Source organism: Orycteropus afer, unplaced genomic scaffold (assembly GCF_000298275.1).
Source record: "Orycteropus afer afer isolate SDZICR_OR568_19922 unplaced genomic scaffold, OryAfe1.0 scaffold00017, whole genome shotgun sequence".
Taxonomy (NCBI): Eukaryota; Metazoa; Chordata; class Mammalia; order Tubulidentata; family Orycteropodidae; genus Orycteropus; species Orycteropus afer.
In genome coordinates this window covers 9,139,805-9,157,648 of record NW_006921604.1, presented here as the reverse complement: position 1 = coordinate 9,157,648, position 17,844 = coordinate 9,139,805, and the positions used below count along the sequence as shown (strand labels likewise).

Below are 17,844 nucleotides of genomic sequence, written 5' to 3'. Positions count from 1 at the left end.
CTCATCTTTGTTCTAAAGTAATTCTTGACCATTTGGTCTCATATATATGATTTCTTAAAACAACATAGTACTCACAGGTGAAACGCCTGTAAGCCAGTCTCATTTTTAGCTGAAAGATGACCTCAGGGGTGAGTTTTATTCAAAGTTTAAAGAGTGTCTCAGAGCAATAGTCTTGGGATGTGCTCCAGTCTTTATTGGTCCAGTAAGTCTGGATTTTTTTTTAAGTATATGAGGTTCTCTTCCACATTTTCCTCCCATTCTGTCAAGGTCCATCTATTGTGGCCCTGATCAGAACAGTCAGTAGTGGTACCAACTAGTTCTTCTGATATCAGGGTGGATGAGGCTGTGATTCAGGTAGACTATTAGTTCTGTAGACTAGTTTCTTTTGAGTCTTTGGTTTCTTCCTTTCTCTTTTGCTATGGATGAGTAGAGATGAATATTAGATGGCCACTCACAAAGTTCTGAGACCCCAGATGCTACTCACCAAACTAGGATGTAGAACATAAATTTTGTGAACTATATTATGCCAATTGACTGAATTTTCCCAGTAAACTATGGTCCTAACTCTTCAAACCCAGAAAACCAATCCCATGATGTGTTTGGTTATATATAAGAAGTATCCATAACTGTGTCCCCTGTTTGCTTTATTATATATATATATATGAATATATGTACATACACATACACATATATATGTATGCAAACACCTATATACACACACACACACACATATATATACTCACATATACATACCTATACACATAAGTGTCTATATATGTACATGTCCACCCACACATATATTTTTTGGTTATTGCAAAATTATATATGACATAGAAATTACCAGAAGGTCTTTTTTTCTTGTGTACATCTTAGTGACATTGTTTGTCTGTCAAGCTATGCATCTTTTCCTTTACTTTTGAATGTGACTTAGTGCTTGTAGTTTTCTAGAAAAACAGAATATCTACTTTAATCAGTCTGGGTAAACACAGTTGTTCCTTGATTTAAACCCTATCAATTTCATATCTTTCCACTCCTTCTCCTTCCCTTCATAGTAGGGATGTTTTTGTTGCTGTTTTTGGCTGCCATTGAGTCAACCCATGACTCCTGGTCACCCATGCATAATGGAACAAAACGGTTCCTGGTCCTGCAGCATCCTCAAGATCAGTTGCAGGTCATAGAGTGATCCATACAGTTGTGATCCAAAGAGTTTTCCTTGTCTGATTTTTGGAAGTAGCTCACTAGGCCTTTTTCTTTAGTCCATTTTAAACTGAAAGCTCTGCTAAAACCTATTTAGCATCATAGTAACATGTCAATCTCCACTGACCGTTGGTGGCTATAGGTGAGGTGCATTGGCTGGGGATGGAACGTATGTATGTGAACCACCAGTGAATGAATATCTTAAGTTCTCAGATGTGTCTGTATTTTCCTGATTGGGCAGAGGCATCTGACCATTGGTCACAAGTGCTTATGCCACCTCCAGCACATTCAGTTTTGGGTCTGAGTTTAGTGGCCTCTGTCTCAAAGCATCCATGGCCCCTTTTCTCCTTTAGCCATGAGGTCCCTACCTCCCAACTCTGAGCCCCTTGCCTGACCCCTCTCAGGACATAGGTTGCTTTCACATGTTCCCCTCTTGCTCCAATGGTGAGGAGCTGCTTCACTGCCCTCTCTGTTTTCCTCCTGCTCCTGAGAACTTCCCAGAGAAGCTCACTGCCCTTCTGGGTTTCATTGAAACATGAGGTCCAAATTTCTCTTGTTTTACTGATCCTTATAATATCCGAGGTTTCTTCTTCATCACCACTCCCTCCCCAAGAGGCTCAGGCACAGAGTCTTCACATTAGTGTCTTTCCTGCTTTTGCCCAAATTCTTATCTCCATCTGGGCAGAAAATCTATCCTTACACGGTCAGGCTTTCTCCAGCTCTGTCCTCAGAGTTGTAAACTCTATATTCGCTATGCTCTGGATCTTTCAGAGCTCTAGGGAGGAAAAAGAGCTCTTCTTACCTTAAAAAGCCAATCTTGCATTAAAAAAAACCAAACTCACTGCCATTGAGTCTAATCCAACTCATAGCAACCCCTCCTTGGGTTTCTGAGGTAGTATCTCTACGGAAGTAGATTGCCCAATCTTCCTTCCAAGAAGTGGCTAGTGGGTTTGAACTGCCAGCCTTCTGGTTAGCAGTCAAATGCCTTAGGCACTACACCACCAGAGCTCCTCTATTTTGCATGATGGTGGGTGGGGGGGAAACACTCACTGTCAGCGAGTCAGATCCTACTCATAGCAGTCCCTCCTTGGGTTTCCAAGGCGGTGTCACTTTAGAAGTAGATTGCCTAATCTTCCTTCTGAGGAGTGGCTGGTGGGTTTGAACCACCAGCCTCTGGTTAGCAGTCAAATGCTTTAGGTATTTCTTACAAGTTTGCAAAACATACTCAAGAATGCATTTGACTAAATCTGTTTTCCTCTACCTCCAAGAAGAGGTTGGGAAAGAGAAATCCTGGTTTTTATCTCAGAATTTTACCCTGCTACACAGGATTGGGCTTTGTGTGTGGTTCCATGCACAAAAGAAGTGGAATAGCCCTATAAATGTTTACACCGCTATCTCATATGGCACACAGTGTTATACAGCCCACATTCTAAACACCATACCACTTGTTCTTCATTCCATCCCAGGCAGTGACAGGAGCAATAATATTATTAACTCCATTTTATTAGGAATACCAAGATAAGATGGTAGAGCCTCTGACTGCAAGACCTAGGTCACAGACAGAGACTGACACCCTCTCCCAGCCCAACACGTATCAACACTGCCTTCTACCCACAGATAACATGGAGCTCACTTTCTGGCAAGATGAGGTATATGAGCACACAGCCAAGAGAGCAACTCATTCTTGGTGCATGCTAAGCAATCGCTCTCCTTACTTCTGCTTCCTCAGGAGGGTTCCAGAGTGTGAAGCTACTGTGAGGGCCCAGAGGAGATAGTAGGGGAGATATAGGGACTGGGCATAACACACCCAGATGGTGTGGGTACCCGGAGCACTTTCCTGCTATAAGCCGCAGAGCCTGGGCTGAGTCAGAAGTGGCTTTATTCCCCTCAAGGACTCCAGTCAGCTTCTGTGCCCCCCTTCAGAAAGGTCACTTCATGGTCTTGCTAGGCCCCCAGCATGTTACTTCCTCATAGTTCCAGTGGCTCAAGTTATTATGTGCCAAGCCGGGCCTACTCCTCAGCTTCCTGCTCCACGTGGGTTGATAGTTGTAAAACATGACCCGAATGCTAAAGAGGTTTCAACACCAACAATGTCCTGTAGTAGCAAAAGGTCACTGCTGCAGCTAAGAACCTGCAGCTTTTGCAATTTCTTTTCTAAACTTCTTTACACATCTTCCTTTTTTAAAATCCAAAAGAATAGGACTGTGCATTTTGGCAAGAGTTACCATAGGTATTGTCACTAACATCCCAGTCATCCTCTATTCTGTAAGCAAGCAGATGCCAGCTGGAAATAGTAGAATAACAACAACAAAACATGCAAACAAAACCTTGTACAAACACTCTTCCTGAGAGTCACATTTTCTACCATTAAAAGGGAAGGTGAGAACTGACCTAATGCAACAACATCCCAGGTGATTCTCGAGGTCTAATGTCATGAGCTTTTTTCGAAAGATCAACCTCAACATCCTCTACCTTTTGGTCATTCTGATTGCTTTTTGCATGACTTGTGGTTCCCTTGAGCTCCTTTCCTTCCTGGAAGAGAAGTACTGACTTTGTGACCTTTTGCTCGTGTAAAATGAGGAAGTTGGATTCGAATCTGAATTCCAGAGGTCTTTCAGACAAGAAGACTACAGAGCAGTATACAATTGTGGTGCCCTTAAGGGCCTCAAAAGGCCAGAAAAGGGAGAGTCATAAGCCACAGTGAACAGGCAAGGCTTCCTGTAGGAGGTAGAACATGACACAGACTTTGAGGGATGCCGACAAAGCATCCAGAAATATGGAGGAGGGAGGGGACATGTTGTTCAGGCCCAGAGACTGGCATGCACTGTGGGGGGCTCTTAGTTTGACTTGAGTAGGGGAGAAACAGGATAAGTCCAGAAAGTAGAGGACTTTAAATTTTGTTGAACATTTTGGTTTGCTCTTGGCTGTGTTTGCGTACAAGTGTGACATAATATGAATCATCTTTTAGGAAAATCAGTCTGGGTTTGCTTTGAAAGATGCTTCCTGGGGAAGATGGAAGCTGCAGAGAGAGCATTGCACAGGATTGTAGAAAACACACCAGCCTTTCAGCTGTACCACCTATTAGCTCAGCCTTGACCTCAGTATTGACCGCTGTGCTCTCCTGTTTCTCCAGGTGTAAAAAGATGATACTCTAATCCCTTTCTCATTGAATGAATCGAGGATTAAGTGAAATAACAAGTATAGAGCACAAAGTGTAATAGACACTTGGCCGATGCTGGTGTTTTTGCCTTTGCTTCACTCTACAGAGCAGCACCTACTGGTTTCTTGGCATGGCCCTAGAAGTCATAAAAAAAATAAACACTTGCTGTCAAGTTGACTCTGACTCATGACAGCCTCATATGTGCATAGTAGAACATGCTGCGTAAGTTTTCAAGGCTGTGATCTTTCAGAAGCAGATCACTAGGCCTTTTTTTCAGCAATGCCACTGGGTGAACTTGAACTGCCAACCTTTTGGTTAGTATAGTTGAGTATTTAACCATTTACACCACCCAGATACTCCCCAGTAGCCATAGACAACATTTGCTTTAAGGACATAACTGCCACTATTCTGCTGAAAATGAAATTTGGGATCCAAGGTTTCAAACAGACTAGTAAGGGAAAGATTAAGAAAAGATACCTGTATGTGAATATCTACTTAAGTGTCAGCTTCACAGAGATGCCACCTTCTTTAATCCATAATATACCTTGAAGAAAATGAGGAAGCCATGGGCTTCCTAAAATCCAATGTAATGTTGATGGTTCTTTTGTCCTTTTTATTTCTTGTAGCGAGCACAGTCAGAATCCCTGAGCGATCTGACATGCACCCCAGAGGAGGAAGAATATGATGAGAAACCATTGCCCAAAGTTAGCACAGAAGAGAACACCAGTTCTGGGCAGCAGGATTTGGGTCCAGACAGGGGCCCTGAGCCAGGGGAGTCAGCCACCATGCTGCAACCCTGGGGGCCCCATGCAAGACGGGCACGCCTGCAGCACAGCCCTGCACTCAGTGCCAGCATGGAAGAGGGCACCTCACCTGGGGATGACCCCTCAAGCTGCCCAACCACCCCAGAGGTCACTGAGCCTGAGTCAGGCCCAGCCCTCTGCTTGGAGTCCCTGTCTCCACCAGAAGGCTCTCCACACCCTGCTCCTGACAGTGAAAGCCAGAGGGAGGAGCTTTCCATCACAGGCATATGTTCTCCGGTTGTGGTCACAGTTGATAAGGTGATTTGTGCTTCTGGTGACAACGAAAGTCATTTATCTGTCTGCATCCCTGAGGAGGACACGGTACCTCCTGAGACTGTCACCGCCACCACCTTGGAGACATCGTCCAATCCAGATGGACCAGATCAGAGTGTCCAGAAAGAAGTGGAACTAACCCTGGATGTGCCCAATCCTGAGGGAGTAGGGAAAGAATCTTCTGCAGTTCCTGTCCCAAGCCCACAGCGCCCCAAGAGTTGCTTGAAGCACAAGGCTTTGTCAATGAGCATGAGCCACAGCATATCCCTGACACCTTCTGCCTCTGAGTCACCTCTGGGGGAGCTCACTCCCTGTTCCCTGGACAAAGAGCCTTCTCCCTCTGAGCTCTCCAATGCTGCCCATGCAGAATCAACACAAGAGGGAACTGTAAAGGCAACTCCGGAGTGGAAAATAGAGAGAGGAGGCAGTGAGCTGGCGAGTGTGAAGAAGTTCTCTGTGTCCTCATGCAGGGCCCGACCACGCACAAGCAGCGTCCGCCTGCTGGAACAGCCTGGCCCTGGGGGTCCCTCTAATGTCCAGCTGCCCCTTCTGAAGAGTAGCCTGGCCTGGAGGAGTGAGGCAGCACTCGATGACTTCCAGGTGCTTCCTGAGCCACAGAACATGCAACTGGACCCTCAAAAGCCAAAGACCCCAGTAGACTGTGAATCTCAGGACTCTGGGGACCGAGTTGCCAATCAGGCTGTAAGCGCTCAAGATGCAGCCACCCTGCCAGCCACGAGAGACCCCTGCCCAGCCACTCAGGAGCTTCCCACCTGTGAGGACAGAAATCCCTTTCCCATTAAGCTCCGGTCCACCTCTCTCTCTTTCAAATACAGAGATGGTTCTTCAGAACTAAAAGGAGTAAAAAGACACAGTGCTGAGGTCAGGTTAGAAAAAGGAGCACTGACTTTGCTCCCCAAAGAGGAAAAATGTCAAATTGGGATGGCCGCCAGTGCTCGAGGGGCCCGATCCCTGAACGACCAAGGGAAAGTAAAGGCCCGGTCATCGGAGCAGCTTAACTCCAAACCGCCCCTGCCCAGAAAGCCTCTTCTGCAGACCCTAACCCTCCCACATCCTCCCACACCCTCTCAGGTGAGCCCAGGAGAGCTGGAGAAAATCATAACACCCCAGGACTCTAAGAAGGAGAGTAAGATGGTGGAGAAAAAGTCACCACACAGAGCAGCCGGTAAGAGTGCCAAGCCTGTGCCATGGGTTGGCTTTTTGTGATGGTTTGGGAAGGGGTAACACAATGGGGAAACTGACATTAGGTGGAAGATCTTATTAAAACTTGCTGCCATCAGTCACTTCTGACTCATGGCAACTCCGTGTATTACAGAGTGTAACTGCTCCCTAGGGTTTCCTTCGGTGTAGTCTTAATGGAAGCAAAGCATCAGGCCTTTCTTCTGTGGAACCACTGTGTGGTTTCAGACCACTAACCTTTAGATTAGCAGCTGTGCACAAACTATTTGAACCTCCCAGAGACCTGTGAACTATCTTGATAGACTTCCACGAAGTGTATATACATACATATATATATATATATATAGCTAAAACGGCAAGGAGGCCACATGTTCTGACCTCCTCTAATCCAACAAGAGGAAGACAGGATTACAGGATTACCAGCAGTAACCCAAGGCCTATTCCTGCCAGGCCAGACATGCTGCCTCTCTCAGCCCTTTCTCCAACTGTTCCTCCCAAAGCACCCACCACCTCTCTCCTGGGTTCGATAATTCGCTGCAGTGGCCACACAGAGTTTACAGATTATGGGATTTATTAGGGAAGCACCACAGGCTACAATTCAAGTTCCGGAAAAAAATGCTCAGTCTCTCTCCCAGCCCACCGTCCCTCAGCCAACAGTCTCTCACAGTCTCTTTCCCAGCAGTGCTGGTCCCTCGGTGTCTCACTTAGCAATGCGTGTCTCTTGCATCTCTTTCCCAGCAACGCGTGTCTCAGGAGCCCGTGTCTCTTTCAGCAGCACGTGTTCCTCAACCAGCAATCAGAGAGAGTTCTGCCTCTAGGAGGCCTCCTTTTGAGCCCGGCAGGGTGGTCAAACTAGCCAATCATAGCATCAGAACTCTAAGCACCTGAGAGAGAGTGGGCACCTCCCAGAACATTGTTTTGTGCCACTCCCAACAGAAATACTCCAGGTGGACACCTTCAGCAATCAGGAGCTCCTCAGTGGCTCATAGAAAATCCCACCTTGGAGTTTACAAAGACTTATGGGTAGAAAAGCCACACTAAGTAATTTACTACACCACATATATATATATACTTCAGTAAAAACCTTGTTGCAAGGGAATTGGAAGAAAAAAGTCAAAATTCTTTCTACTAGAACCTGCCATCCTGTTATGGAGGACAGAGAAGGGGAAATAGAGATATACTGGGTTTTGTGCAAGTGCAGAGAAGCCAGGTGTGTAGACATAACATAACAAGGAAAATGTCAAAACCCGTTTTGTAGTAAGTTCCCTGAGAAGAGATAGGACTCCCAGTGGGCGACTGGAATGCTGCTTCTACTTTTTACATCAGAACCTCAGCAAAGCCCAGAACCCCAGGTTGTACGTCCTCCTTGGATGCAAGTTCTCCCAGAGCCTAAGCCACTTCTTGGTTATAAATAAAACATCTTTGAAAATGAGCCTGGCTCTTCCTTTTTCCCCAAGGAAGAATTTCCTCCCATTTAATCATCAGGCTTATGTGGCCCTGTCTCACGTGGAAAGCATCCCTTATATTGGAGTCGCCGGTCTTTGTAAAATGTAACATACACACTCCCCCCACTGCAGAGAGTGGAAGTTAACACCCTGTCCCAAAGGAGAGATTGTGTTAAGATTGGAACAGCGCATAAAAATCTTCACAAAGCTGTCTTTTAAAGTGAGCAGGAAAAAAATAATAAATAATGAAAATAGAATGATCAGAGACAGAATAGGTGACCTTTAGATGTCTTTGACATTTGTCCCTTTTTGTAGTATTTCAAATGAAATTAGAACTCTGTTGGTTATGGGTATTTTGCAGGAATCTAAAGAATCTTTCATTGCCGGTTTCTTTTAATAGAAGCCAGTGTGCTAGCAAATGAAAGTGCACAGATGAGTCATGTGTGGGGATGAGGGCCCTAGAGAGAAATTTTCTGTGGTGACTTTCATTAAAAAAAAAAAAAAAAATTCAGGATATTTTAAGTGGCTGCTGTAAATCCAGGACTGCACTTAAATACAGCATTGTGGGGCAGAGAGGAAATAAACTAGAAGAGTGGTGGTTCAAACTCATCAGCCACTCCCCTTGGAAGGAAGATCAGGCAATCTACTTCCATAGAGATACCACCTCGGAAACCCAAGAAGGGATCACTAGGAGTCGAATCGACTCGATGGCAGTGAGTTTGATTTTATTTGGTGCTCTCTTTGGGAGCTTTGCACCCTCAAAAGGAAAACTAAGGACTAAGGCAGGAGAGAAGATTAGCTCACACAGAATAGTGCAATAACAAATTCAAAGAAATGCAAATCTTTTCTGTCTCTCTCTTGTTGTTGTTGTAGTCATGTGCCGTCAAGTTGGACCCGACTCATAGTGACCCCTCCTTGGGTTTCCGAGGCAGTATCACTATGGCAGTAGATTGCCCAACCTTCCTTCTGAGGAGTGGTGGTGGATTTGAACCGCCAGTCTTCTGGTTAGTAGTCAAGTGCCTTAGGCACTATTAGGAAGTTAGTAACAGTGCAGTGTAAAAAAAAAATGCTTTGTGTGCCTAAGGTGACACCTAACAGAGCAGGTGGTTGCAGGCAGCTCCAGAAAATGCCCGCAAAGAGCTCACACGTGCGACTGTCATGATTCAGGGTCCCAGTGGCTCAGTGGTGATGTTCTGCTGCCAGTGCTGCCGCTGCATTACCATAATCAGTAAGGGAGCTTTGGGAGCGGTTGGAGATGTAGCTGATGCGGTACTCTGCACATTTCCAGAATGGTTATTGAACCTACTGTAGAGCCATTCAAAAAGCCATTGAAACAGCAAGGAAGGGAGGGGTGGTTGTGTGCAGATAAAACCCTGACATCAGCACCCATCCACCTTCATGGCCCAAAATTGAAAATGTCTCTCCAAGGATAGTCTGGCTTGGACTGAGAGCTGGAAAAGAGACTTAAAAGGGCAATACTTAACACATTAATTATTTATGACTTCCTCAGCCTAAGTTGCCAGGCTTTATTCACTATGAAATGCCTAGAGTGGTCTGTAGTTAAAGATATGGTATCTTTTCTTTGATTTTAAAACAATGCAAAACAGTATTTGTTATGCCTTGCTTAAAAAGCAGAAGAGAAATAGCTCATCCATCTCTGTTTATTATCATTTTCTAAACAGAAATAAAGGCCGTTTGGGTATATTCCACACTGAAAGAATCTAGCTTACTTGGGTAGTGATCTTTATTTGAATGCAAATAGAAGAGGAGAGGAAATAAACCACATTCTGTTGGGAACTGACCTCCCAGGGTAGGTGGTATTTGAGGGACAAAAGGCAGGACAGGCTGTGGCTGCTGCTTCCATCCACCTTAGACTTTGAGGTACAGGGGTCTGCCTCCTGTGGACCAGAGCAGAATCTCAGGGTTCAGGTTTGCAGACCCCAGCAGTGAGGGCAGCTCCTGCACTTTTCTCAGAGACGAGATCTGTTGAGGGTTTAATACATTATTATTACTTCTACTGCCACTATCCTCATTGCTCCCCAATTATAGCAGCTGGAGGTGATTTAATTTGTATGAAACAGATAATAAAAATATTAATAACAGTGTTACTCAGTTTTCCAGAAAGGCCTAATTACTGCTATGTATTATCTTATGGTGACAGGTACCGCCATCCCTCTTCCACAGGTGCAATCCATAAAGTTAGATTATTGACGTGTCCCAGATGGGTGCACAGTTCTGCCTCAGGGACTCAGTCTGCTTTGTCCCAGCATTCCTGTTTATTCTTCCTCCTCTCCTCCACATGCCATCTCTTCTTCGAAGGAATGGAGAAACCCTTTAGAAGGGGCGGGGGGATGTTAATAATGAACAGGCAAATCCAGCTTGCCGGTAACCGGGCCTCACAGGAGCCACTTGGAGTGGTTACTGCAAAGCCCAGCACTATGCTGGTGGTCAACACATAGGAGGGCTATTTGTACACCTTGTCTACAATTTGTTATTTCACCATGGGAGGTAAATGGCCCAGGGTTATTAGCCTTATTCATTTGTGCATGCCACATCCTCCTATTGGGTAAATCTATTCCAGTGTCTATATTAGAGATCAGGAAGGAATTTACTGAGCACAGGATTAGAATTAAAACAAAAGACTTAGAAGATATTTTGTGGAATAATTATAAAATACAGAATAAAAAAGTACTCACTTATAAGTCCATTTTCTAGATTATCCCTTTAGCCTGTTTTTAGTCTTTTTTTCTTGTGTATGAATATGTTTGTGTATAATTTATTTCTTACGTAGTTATAATTCTGTATTGGATATGTCGGGAGATACCAAAAATCAGAAACCAAACTCACTGCCATCAAGTCATTTCCGACTTGTAGCAACCCCCTTTGGATTTCCAAGGCTCTAAATCTTTAAGGAAGTAGATCACCCTGTTTTCCTTCCATGGAGCAGCTGGTGGGTTTGAACCGCTGATCTTCCAGTTAGCAGTCAACTGCTTTATCCACTACACCCTTTTGGGAGATAGCTGGACAAATCGCCATTCTCATCTGGGGGCCTGATTTCATAACCATCATCAGCATCCATTCAGAGTTTCCCGCCACACCAGCTGCTGACGCAGTGACATACCCACGTCTCTGACCTTCTTTTTCTAGACTCCAGTACTCATTCATTCACGTCACTTTTTCAACAAACAGTTAAGGTACTCTTGCCATATGCACGACACTCAGCTGGCCACAAAAGATAGGAAAAGCTTGAAGGTCTTTCCTAGAAGGAACTTATCATACTGAGGACGCAGATAGAAGCTGGATGCTGATCCTGTCTTTGGACATTTCCTAGAGAAAGTGAACTCAAAGAGACTGTCACCCTTCTCTAATGACCCAGTTACTGCAAGTATATTCAAGATCATTTGAATAGAATACAAGTGGCTTATTTTTGTTTTTGTTTTTTGTTCCTGGTATCACACTAAAGGTATGCAGCTGTGCATCACTTAGTGTCCACAGTACATTCCATGAAATAGGACATTATGTGATTTGGATGTTGTGCGAACACCATATTGAAACCCACTTCCAGATGTCCTCATTGCTGCTGTTGCTGTTGCTTTTGCTTCTGCTGCTGGAGTTACTGGTGGAGGGTGGAGGAATGGATGCCTACCAGACAAAAGCCCAAGAGGCCACACCCAGATCCATGCCCTCTGCCTCACCTGCCTGTATCCTACCTGTGGTCCACTGCTAAAAGAGTCTGGGTTCGGGATCTCTAAAACCATTAGGGAAAAATAATAAACAAAAGGAAAGCACTTTCCCTTTAAAATACACACACACACACACACACATATATATGCGCTATATATATATATATATATATATGTGCTCTGGTGGTATTCAGAAGGCTGGCGGTTCAAACTCACCAGCCACTCCTCGGAAGTAAGTAAGGTTGGGCAATCCTACTTCTGTAGTGATACTGCCTCGGAAACCCAAGGAGGGGTCGCTATGAGTCAGTGCTGACTCAACGGCACATAACAACAACAACAACTGGTGGTATAGTGCCTAAGGCATTTGATTGCTAACCAGAAGGCTGGCAGTTCAAACCTACCAGCCACTCCTCAGAAGGAAGACTGGGCGATCTACTTCTGTAGAGATGCCACTTCAGAAACCCAAGGAGGGGTCACTATAAGTCTAATTGACTTGACAGCAGTGAGTTTGGTTGTTTGTTTGTTTGTTTTTTACATATGTGTGTGTGTGTGTGTGTGTGAGAGAGAGAGACCATGGACGTATATGCAGTCGAATGTTGCCAGAACAGAAGTTAAAAGATGCATACCTATCCTATATTCATAGCTCTTGAATTATTAAAGAAAAACAACTTTGTTCATATCTGCCTTTTTTTCCCCATACGCTTAACCTTACCTTTAGTCCCTTCATGGGCGAAGTGTTCAATACTTTTGGCTTCTATTTCCCTGACTTTCCTGTGCTCCTTAAACCAGTGTGTCATCTTATCCTTGTTTGCCTCCCAGTGTAGCAACCTCTCTTTGGTCTGTTGCCACAAGGACACATTATGGATTCTTACCTGTTTCCTGAAGTTCTCTCTTCCCTTAACTCCCTCTGACATAGCAACTAACTAACTGTCTGATAACCATCCTTACCATGATATCTCAGCATTCAAAATTGAGTTTATCTATACTTCTCTCACTCTTAGTGCTATAATTATCCTTCTCAGTAACTGCCCCCCCCCATGGAAAATACATGAAAAGACAAAAAATGAGTGTAAAACTTCACAGTGCTTTAAAAATTACATGAAGTGGGACTTGCATTTCTGACCAAGCTTCAGTAAACACACATCACTCAATTTCTCCCACTGATTACAATTAAAAACCTGGGACAAAATACATAATGTGAGTATCAGAGCACTCTGAAAGGTGTAAGAGCTAGTGGACTTGGTAGGGAGATCAGGACCCTACAGATGACATGGTAGTAAGTGCTAGCAATGAAGCAGAATCCCCCTGCTCTGCCACTGGCAGTACCAACAACCTTTGCAGGTCAAGCTCTTTTAAACCTCTGTGGTCCTTCTGTAACAGACATTAACAACAAAACAACAATCCTTTCCCTGCCAACAGTACCACTAGCAGCTCTGCAGGACAAAGCTTTTTGATACTCCTGGCCCTAGTCCAGGTAAGTGCCAGCAACAAAGCAGCATTCTAGTGGTGCTGGCATCTCTGCAGAATGGAGCTTTTTTTTATTTTCTCAACTATATTCCAGATAAACACCAGCAACAGAGTAGAACCTCCTGCCCTAGTGGTAGTGGCAGCAGTGTCCCTTGTGGAGAATTCTTTTGACTTTTCAAGCCCTGTTAAAGAAAAGCACAATGAATGAAGAGCCCGTTTCACACCTCCTCCAAGAGCGGTGGCAGGATCTTGCAGAGAGGAGCTCTTTTAACCCTCCTAGCCCTATTCCAGGTAAGCATCAGCAAAGAAGGCATTCTTCTCTCCCTAAAGCAACCTATGGGGCAGAGCTCTGTTGACATTATCCCAGGAGACATCTACTAGTGAAGCTATACTCCCACTATAGCATTGCTGTCAGTGGCAGGGAGGGGGGCAGTATCACTACAGGCTATTTTCATTTGCCACTGTGTCCACAAGATGGTCCCACTCATGAGAATGCATGACAACACAAAGGTTAAGCCCTGGTTTTATAGCCAAAGAACCCAGATGGGGACCCCTGATAACCAAAGAGTATGAAGAGGATCATAGAAAGTAGAGAGCTGAGAAAGAGATCCTTACATATATGTATGAGGTCCTGAGCTCATCTCTGGGCTGCATGTGTGTGAAACTGACTAGAATCGGTATAGCAAAAACTTTTGAGGATGTTAACAGGACTGGATCTCTTAATATAATATTCAAAATGTCTAGTAAACCACAATTATTCAAGCTGCAAAGAACAAGGAAAACGTAAAAAATCTTCAAAAAATAAGGCAATCTGCAATCACTAATCATGAGATGGCCCAAATGTTTGAATTATTACCTAAAGGATTTAAGCAAATATAATAACCATGTTCCAAGAAGTAAGAGTGAACACTCTTAAGATGAATGGAAAGATAGAAATTCTCTGTAAATAAATAGAAGCTATAAAAAGGAAACTTTAAACCTGAAAAAGCATAGTAACAGAAATTTAAAAAGAGAACAAGACTAGAGGGACTAATTAACAGACTGGAGATGACAGAGGAGTCAGTGAACTTGAAGATAGGTTAATGGTATATATCTAACTTGAGCACACAGAAAAAAAAAAAGATTTAAAAACATGAAGAACAGAGTTTCAGGAACCAGAGAAACAATATAAAAAGGTCTAACAGTTTTGTCATGGGAGTCCTAGAGAAGGAGAGGAGGAGATTGGTACAGACAACTGTTGGAAGAAATAATGACTGAAAATTCCCCAAATTTCTGAAAGGCATAAATTTATGGAACCAAGAACCTCAGTCATTCCCACAAAGTCCACACAATTATACATCAAACTTCATAAAATGAAAAACAAAAAGTCTTGAAAGCAGCCACAGAATAAAGGACATGTTACAAATAAGGGAACAAAAATTTGAGTGACTGCAGATTTCTAATCTGAAACCATGATAGCCACAAGACAATGGGACCACACTTATATGTGTTTCTGAAGCAAGAATGATATAACAGCATTTTTCAAATTGCTGAAAGACAACAACTGTCAACCCAGAATTTCTATCCAGTGAAAGTATCCTTCAGTAATGAAGGTAAAATAAAAACATTCTCAGTTCACTAAGAATGCGTAACAATCTTAAATATGTATGCATTTAACAACAGAGCTTACAAATACAAGAAAACTGATATAACTAAAAGATAATACAGACAATAAAAATACAAACCAATTTCTCTCATTAACATAGATGCAAAGTCCTTAACAAAATATTTAGAGCTGGAAAATACAATAATGGAAATAAAGAATTCACTGGAGGAACGAATTAGCAGAATAGAGGTGACAGAGTAGTCAGTGAACTTGAAGATATGTACTTTGTTGACTTGCAAATTGTCATGATGCCAGAAACTGTGCCACCAATATTTGAAATACCAGCAGGGCTACCAATAGTGGACAAGTTTCAGCAGAGCTTCTAGACTAAATCAGACTAGGAAGGAGGATGTGACAGTCCATTTCTGGAAGAATTGGCCACTGAAAACCTTATGAATGGCAGTGAAACATTGTCTGATCCAGTGCCAGAAGAGGAGCCCCTTAAGTCAAAAGGCATTCAGAATACTACTGGGAAAGAGATGCCTCTTCGAAGTAGAGTCAACCTTAATAACATGAATGGAGTGAAGCTTTCTGGGCCTTCATTTGCTGATGTGGCATGGCTCAAAATGAGAAGAAACACCTGCAAACATCAGTTAATAATCAGAACATGAAATGTGCAAACTATGAATCTAGGAAAATTGGAGTTTTCAAAAATTAAATGGAAAGCATAACTGTCAGTATCCTAGGTATTGTTGTTAGGTGCCATTGAGTCATCTCCAACTCATAGCAACCCTATGTACAGCAGAACAAAACATTGTGCGATCTTGTGCCAGCTCCATGATCCCTGCTATAACTTAACCTATTGTTGTAGCCACTGTGTCAATCCATGTTGAGGGCTTTCCCCTCTTTTGTTGACCTTCCACTTTACCAAGCATGACATCCAGGGAATGGTCTTGCCTTACAACATGACCAAAGTAGGTGAGATGAAGTCTGGCCATTCTTGCTTCCAAGGATCATTCCAGCTGCACTTTTTCCAGGACAGATTTGTTAGTTCTTTTAGCAGTCCATGGTAATTTCAGCATTCTTCACCAGTACCAGAACTCAAAAACATCTACTCTTCTTCAGTCTTTCTTATTCATTGTCCAGCTTTTATATGCCTATGAGGCAACTGAAAATACCATGGCTTGTGTCAGGCACACCTCAGTCCTCAAGGAGACATCTTTGCTCTTCAGCACCTGAAAGAGGTCTTTTGCAGCCAGTTTGCCCAGTGTCATATGTCGTCTGATATCCTGACTATTGCTTCCATTGGCTAAACGTTGATTGTAGAACCAAGTAATATGAGGTCTTTGACAACTTCAATCTTTTCTCCATTTATCTTGATGCTGCTTATTTGTCCAGTTGTGAGGATTTTTGTTTTCTTTATATTGAGGTATAATCCATACTGCAGACTCTAATCTTTAATCTTCTGCAGTGTTTTAAGTCATCCTCACTTTCAGCAAGCAAAGTTGTGTCATCAGCGTATCATAGGTTGTTAATGATTCTTCTTCCAATCCTGATGCCACATTGTTCTTCATGTAGTCTAGCTTCTTGGATTATTTGCTCAGCATACAGATTGAATAAATATGGTGAAAGGATACAACCCTGATGCACTCACTTCTTGATTTTAAACCATGCAGTGTCCCCTTGTTCTCTTCAAATGACAGCCTCCTGGTCTATGTATAGGTCCCTTGTGAGTACAATTAAGTGTTCTGGAATTCCCATTCTTCTCAATGTTATCCACAATTTGTTATGATCCACACAATTGAATGCTTTTGCGTAGTCAATAAAACACAAGTAAACATCTTTCTAGTATTCTTTGCTTTGAGATGTTTCAACAAATGGATGCCATACTGGAGACACTTACTCAGCTATGCCAGGAGATTTGAAAGACAGCTACCTGGCCAACTGACTGGAAGAAATCTATATTTATACTCATTTCAAAGAAAGGTGATCCCACAGAATGTGGAAATTATCAAACAATATCATTAATATCGCACACAAGTAAAATCTTACTGAAGATAATTAAAAAACAGTTGCAGCATCATATTGACAGAGAACTTCCAGAAATGCAAACTGGATTCAGAAGAGGACATTGAATGAGGGATATCATTGCTGATGTCAAATGGATCTTGTCTCAAAGCAAAGAATCCTAGGCATTAGTAAGTTGAAACAGATTTGTATTAGCCATTTTGAATTGAACAATCATATGGTTTACTATGCTGGGAATGACCAATTGAAGAGAAATGGCATCACATTCATCATCAAAAATAACATTTCAAGATCTATCATGAAATACAGTGCAATCAGTGATAGGAAATATCCATATACCTACAAGGTAAACCAGTTAATACTATAATTCAAATTTACACATCAACCACTAAAGCCAAAGATGAAGAAATTGAAGATTTTTTTCCAACTTCTGCAGTCTGAAATTGGTCTTACATACAGTCAAGATGCAATAATAATTATTGGTAATTGGAATGCAAAAGTTGGAAACAAGAAGCATCAGTTGTTGGAATATATGGCCATGGTAACAGATATGAGATTGCATGATTTTGCATGACCAATGACTTATTCATTACAGATACCTTTTTTCAACAACATAAATGACAACTATCAATGTGGAACTCGCCAGATGGAATACACAGGAATCAAATCAACTACATCTATGGAGAAGCTCGGTATCAGTCACAACAAGACAGGGGCCAACTGTGGAAAGACCATCAATTGATCATAAGCACATTTAAGTTGAAGCTGAAGAAAATTGAAACAAGTTCATGAAAGCCAAAATATAACCTTGAGGATATCCCATCTGAATTTACAGACTACCTGAAAAGTAAGTTGATACATTGAACAGCAGTGACCAAAGACTAGATGAGTTGTGGAATGACAACAGGACATAATACATGAAGAAAGTAAAAGGTCATTGAAAGGACAAGAAAGAAATAAAAGACAAAAATGGATGTCAGAAGAGACTCTGAAACTTGCTCTT

General features: G+C 42.8%; 1 protein-coding gene across 1 annotated transcript in view; it reads left to right on the top strand.

The window, feature by feature from the left end:
- Window positions 1-17,844, top strand: part of CRACDL (CRACD like) — a 99,855-nt gene that overhangs the window by 41,115 nt on the left and 40,896 nt on the right. Inside the window, exon 6 of the mRNA XM_007959531.1 lies at window positions 4,984-6,619. Coding sequence (XP_007957722.1) covers window positions 4,984-6,619 — 1,636 coding nt within the window. The remainder of the gene's footprint in view (window positions 1-4,983; window positions 6,620-17,844) is intronic.